The sequence below is a fragment of the Physella acuta genome, unplaced genomic scaffold (genome assembly GCF_028476545.2).
Source record: "Physella acuta isolate Inbredline_101_S28 unplaced genomic scaffold, ASM2847654v3 ptg001333l, whole genome shotgun sequence".
Lineage (NCBI taxonomy): Eukaryota > Metazoa > Mollusca > Gastropoda > Physidae > Physella > Physella acuta.
The window spans coordinates 234,246-240,000 of NW_026732848.1; the positions used below are offsets into that span (position 1 = coordinate 234,246).

The 5,755-nt window shown below is 35.3% G+C and overlaps 1 protein-coding gene across 3 annotated transcripts in view; it reads right to left on the minus strand.

The window, feature by feature from the left end:
- Positions 1 to 1,135: 1,135 nt before the first annotated feature.
- Positions 1,136 to 5,755, minus strand: part of LOC131958551 (LHFPL tetraspan subfamily member 3 protein-like) — a 13,535-nt gene continuing 8,915 nt past the window's right edge. The window contains exon 6 of one of the 3 annotated variants that reach the window (XM_059323635.1): positions 1,136 to 1,646. In XM_059323635.1, the coding sequence (XP_059179618.1) occupies positions 1,522 to 1,646 (125 nt within the window). In that variant the 3' untranslated portion in view covers positions 1,136 to 1,521. The remainder of the gene's footprint in view (positions 1,647 to 5,755) is intronic. The other 2 variants (XM_059323636.1, XM_059323637.1) reach the window with 2 other exon arrangements.

Genomic DNA, 5,755 nt, shown 5'->3' on the forward strand with positions numbered 1-5,755 from the left:
TTTTTAAATGTGCCAATTCAAGCTCTCGTTGACGTGTAGAGATGTACAATTTTCTTAAGATAGTTGTTAAAAAATAATTTTCGTTTCGTTATGTGTGCTTTTTATTTCAGGATTTTTCCGTTAAAATTTGATGTTGTAGAAGAATATAACGTTTGTTGTCATTAATTGTTTTGCCGTTTTTTTACTGTGGTAGAACAGCCCACCTTGTGATAATCATATATATATATATATATATATATATATATATATATATATATATACATAAAAGTACGTACATACTAATCTCTTGTTTCAGTCATGTATAAGTAATTGTAAATTGCTATTGTTTGCTATTGATGCAATTTTTGTGTCAGCCATTTATTACGTTTCAAGTAGCAGAAGTAGTTACTTTTTTCTACAATAAAATATATGGATTTTACTTACATTAAATTTTTTTTTTTACAATTTTCTTTCAATGTGACGTTTTGTAACTGTCTTAAATTTTGTGGGATTTGTTCACCAAAATTTTGTATGAAAACAAAATCACATTCGTACCGTGCATTTATAAAAATGTAATACCATTATACCACTATGGGTATATTATACTAGAACCGCTTTAAAAAAAAGATGTACACACATCATTATATGGTGTCAATTTAAATCAATTTATTTTTTCAAAAACTTCATCCTCAATTTTTTTGTTTATCTTTATAAATCTATTGCACGTTTTGCACTTAAAGTAAAATTTTTTTGATCTTTTCTGAAAGTATTATGTCCTAAAATAAACATTGACCATTGGTTCACTCTGCTTTGGTCCGTGTGTCTACGGCGCTAGGAATTTCATAAAACTCCCAAACAGAATTCATCATAAATACAACTTTACTATTCCATCAACAATCAACTCCCCCTCCCCAAAGAATAACACATTATTCCTTACTAAAACCCAACAGTATTCATCACACATCCTAACATTATTCCCCACAAAAACCAAACATTCCCGCAAAAAGCAAACATTATTTCACACAAAAACCAAACATTTCCGCAAAAAGCAAACATTATTCCCCACAAAAAGCAAACAGTATTCCCCACAAATCAATGAACATTTATACTATAGTTCTTATTGAATTTAAAACAAAAGCCATATTTGATAAATAAATGGTATGTAAATATTTTATTCACTGTACAAAACGGGAGTCAGGAGACATGTTTATGCTGGATACTAGGTAAGTATGTACATTGGTGAGATATGAAAGCTTATCTTGAAGACAATTACAATGTTGAAAAAACGTGAGCACTTATTTGTTTCACGTGCCCGACACAATCACATATTGCGGACATTGTTCGTTATTAATTAAACTACCTTTAAAGCCAACCAAATTCTAATTTACTTCATACCATAACATTTTAAAGAGATGAAGTAAAAATCATAACTTGATTGTTAACAAAATAAACTTATGTTAAAGAAAGATCCAGTTGTGGATTTAAAAATAAGAACAGGGTTTTAAATAAATTTAATTTAAAGAAAATGTATTCGAGAAGTTTTTAGTATCGTCTGTTTGGTCTTGCAGCAGACGACAGCGCATACTCCGACAGGTAGTAGTCGTTGTAGTGGTCAATGGCGGCAACATTCTGGGTGCGTGGGTCGGGCAGGAAGTAGGGCGCGTTCTCTGTGGGGATGAGAGGGGGAAAAAGTGTGAGTCTATCAATCATTTGTGTTTGATCAGGAGAACATCTCAAGAAATCAGTGAATAAAAAAACATGGGGATGATCGATTATTTTATTTAGCATTTTATTTCTCAGCAGAAATATTTTAAAATTAACATTTAAAAAAATGTTATTGGTGGAGTTTGATCTTTAACAACTAGCATGATACCACCTAACGGGAAGGTATCACAGTGTTCAACAACTGGGTTTTTTTTTGTTGTTTTTTTAAAAACAATTGTACAATTGTAACCGTTGTTTGAATAAATTTGAATAAATTTGAATAAATTTGGGTTAAAAATCTAGCAAAATGTTACAGAAGCAAAATAAAAGAAAATATTGATTACAATACTGGTTTTAAAAAAAATTATCACCTTTGTATACTAGTAACACAAAAAATGGAGTATGCAAGTGGGGGTATGCAAGTGGGGGTATGCAAGGGCGTTACTAAGGGGTAGGATGGGACTGTCAGCCCCCTAAATACCACATTTAGTTTCAGCAGCAGTAAAAGAAATACATGGACACAAGCGATGAAACTGGCGACCCAAGGGAAAACTTGCAGTAAATTAGAGAGAAGAATTAATTTGGTATGAAGAGGGTGCCATGTTAAGATTACCTTGATTATATATGCGAGGGGTGGAGTGAAGGTGGTGGTAAGGGTGAGGTAAGTATAATGGAAGATGCAGTTTTTTCAGGCATCTCCTTGGGGGGGGGGGGGGTACTGACTTCCCCAAGAGAACTCCCTCCCCCCCCCCACATGGACGAAATAGGAATATAATTTATAGATAAAATATATACGAGTGCCTGCCGCGCCCCTCCCCCCCACCCCCCGAAATTTAAGTGCGCCCGCCTTCCACAGAGAACAATGTTTGAAAGAAACACTGTGAAGATTGGGTGGAGATTAGGACAGTTTAGTTTATCCATGAGAACAGAGTTGCAATATTAATATGCACAAGTTGTAATTAAAACCCCAGCCACAGATGTGGGGGGGGGGGGGGGGTACGGGGTTTTGTGAAGCGTTCATTGAACTGTTAGATAACCGATCATTTCCTGGCCAATGCTCATTTGGCCGAGTGTTCTCCACTTGATTTCTCAAGCCCCACGATCGTTAAACGACGGGGCAGGGGAGGGGAGGGGGGTGGGGGAGGTGTGGACAATGAGATAATTACTTCAGCTGATGTTGGCTCATCAGTGTGTTCGCCCGATTGCACTTCGTCAGCTACACGGCGAATTATCATAGCAGCTTTTTATTCATAGGGTTCAAATTTTCAAATCCCTATAACAAAATAATTGTGTCTCGGAGATCTAATTTATAGATTCTAGGTATACAGTAAAAAAAAGGATTAATTTTTTGAAAATTTCGTTTTCGGCATTAGTCTGAATCAGAAAGTATGTCGAGAAAAATTTAATTCATAATCACAATAGACATTTTAGAAGTTATCTATATTAAAAAACTAATTGTAAATAATATACCGACAAAGTTCAGTATGATAGCTTTTAATATATTAAGGTGAAAATAAAGACAAACAAAGATTCTTGGAAGTGAAGTAATATTCGACTGAAACGATAGGTGTGCCTAGAATTTTTAAAGCAATTTTTTAAAACCACACACGCGGTTAGCGAATACAAAATAAATATCCCTGTGGGTTATATAATCAGCCATTTGAGACGAGAAGATCAACTAAAAATACCTAGAACAAATTTCATTTTATAATGCTTAGACTTAGTTTAATTTTCACGAGCCCTAGACCCGACTCCAATGCAGGATGTACAGGGTTTCTTCCAGGCATCTCTTCGGGTGAGCTACGCCCCCCACCCCCACCGAAACGGAATTTATATAGAAAATATTTACTTTTAACAGTGTCCACCTCACCCCCCCCCCCTCGAAAATTTCAAGCCCCCCCCCCCCCCCCCCCCCCTGAGAAAAAAGTCTGCAAGAAACACTGAGACTGCAATCGTAATCTTAGCCATAACAAGACCCATAGCTCTTGAGGCGAATGTGACTCTAAATAAATGATATTGAAATACGTAATTTAAAAAATATATATATGACTACAATTATATCGTAAAAGTATTTCATAATTAAAAATACCAGCTTTGAATGTGGCTGGCTAAATATTTAACAACAGAAATAAGCACAAAATAGCTTCTTCTTCCTACTCCTGATCTAGACCTTTTATGGTAAGACTCAATGCGGTACTATGTTGTCCTGTTAGCGAACTTAAAAGTACCGAAACAAATCTAACATCCGTGCAAACTCAACTGCTAGACAGATGTAACACACTTGTTATTAGCTGTACTCATAGCTACCATACAGTTACGCCACTTTGTCACGCAATGAATCTATTGTGCATGTCAAATCAGGGGAACTAACCGAACTATACGCTTTGAGCTAAATGACTGATCTCCCTTGAGTTGAAAAGGAAAAAAAAACCCTCTAAATAATTATCTCTATACTAAAGGGCATCCCAGACGGGCCATTAATTAAGCTCTCGGTGATGGCAGATATTACTTGAAGCTTAATTAGCAAATAAGGGTAATTTAGCCATTGTTTTTTTTTTGAAAATCTATTCATTAACTCGTAAAAATAAAACTGTAGTGTCGAGGCTTCAGTTTGACTGTAAAAGATGTTTCACAACAATTTCGTTAAGGTAAAGTCTACATTATTATGGCGGCTCATAAATTGCTTCTTCGTTTTTAAAAAAACCTCTAATTACAGGCCTACATATAATTGTACAAAATCATCCTTCATTTTAAAAAAAAATCACTCAACTAAGTGTTCAAATATTTGACCAAATCTCCCAATTATTTTTTTAAAAATCATTTATTGTTCATATGTTTGTCTAAATTATCTATTCATCATAAATTACTAATGATTCAAATCATTAAAAGAACGACCCTATCATATCATTTATCTACCCCTCCCCTTTAAACCCTGTAGTGTAGTTACAATGAGATGTCAGAAAACACTCAGAGGCCCACGGCCTTTCATTGCCGTCTAGAGATTTGTTTACGACCATCGACATGGGCAAATTAAAAGAATATGAACCCGGGGCAGGGCAGTGTACTGGCCTCCCAGTGGTGAAGCATTATACTTGGCCCCCGGGGTAAAAGCAGTATACTCGGCCCCTGGGTAAAGCAGTTTGCTTGGCCCCCGGGATAAAGCAGTATGCTTGTCCCCCGGAGAAAAGCAGTATACTTGTCCTCCGGGATAAAAACAGTATAATTGGCCCCCGGGGGTAAAAAGAATACTTGGCCCCCGGGATAAAGCAGTCTATACCTGGGCCCCGGGATAAAAACAGTATACTTGGACCCTGGGATCAAGCCATATACTTGGCCCTCTGGGTAGTGCATATCGTTAGATTGATCTTTATATTGAAAATTGATTAAATAATTTACCACCGATTTGATAGCAGCCACTGAAGTTATTTATTTAAAAATATTGTGTGGTCTCATTACAATTAGTAATGTGTTAGACTCTAACTCCTGTAAAGGGATTTGTTGATAGATTATTTAAAAGAACAAGTGACGTAGCTAGTACATAGCAAGCACAAGCAGGATAAAAGGGGCTTTTGTTTCTTTTTTGACAAAAGTAAGCATTTAATTTGGAATTTACTATTGAGTTAAAACGTTATCGGGGTAAGCTACTACACAATGATACACAATAAATGTAAAATCAGAATGTATAGTGTATCCTACATATAAAAATAATTTTATTAAAGCCAGTCGTACATTACTTTCCTGGCTACGTTTAACTCCATTACTGGTAGTCCAATAAAGGGGCAAACATAGTCTTTGCATTAGGGCCCGAAAATCCTAGCTACGCCACTGAAAAGAACTTTTTGTAAAAAGTAGAGAAAAAAAACTTTTTTTTTTTTTCGGGAGAAAGATATTTGTGAAGCAAACGATGGGGTCGAGAGGTAAATGAATTATTACCACATGTATTACAGATGTGTGTCTGGAACAAATACATGTAAATATTGAAAATATTTTAAAATATATCACAATTGTTAGTAAACAAAGTAGTCGATAAAAAAGGCTTAGCTAAACAAATGTTTGTATTAAAACGTTAAAG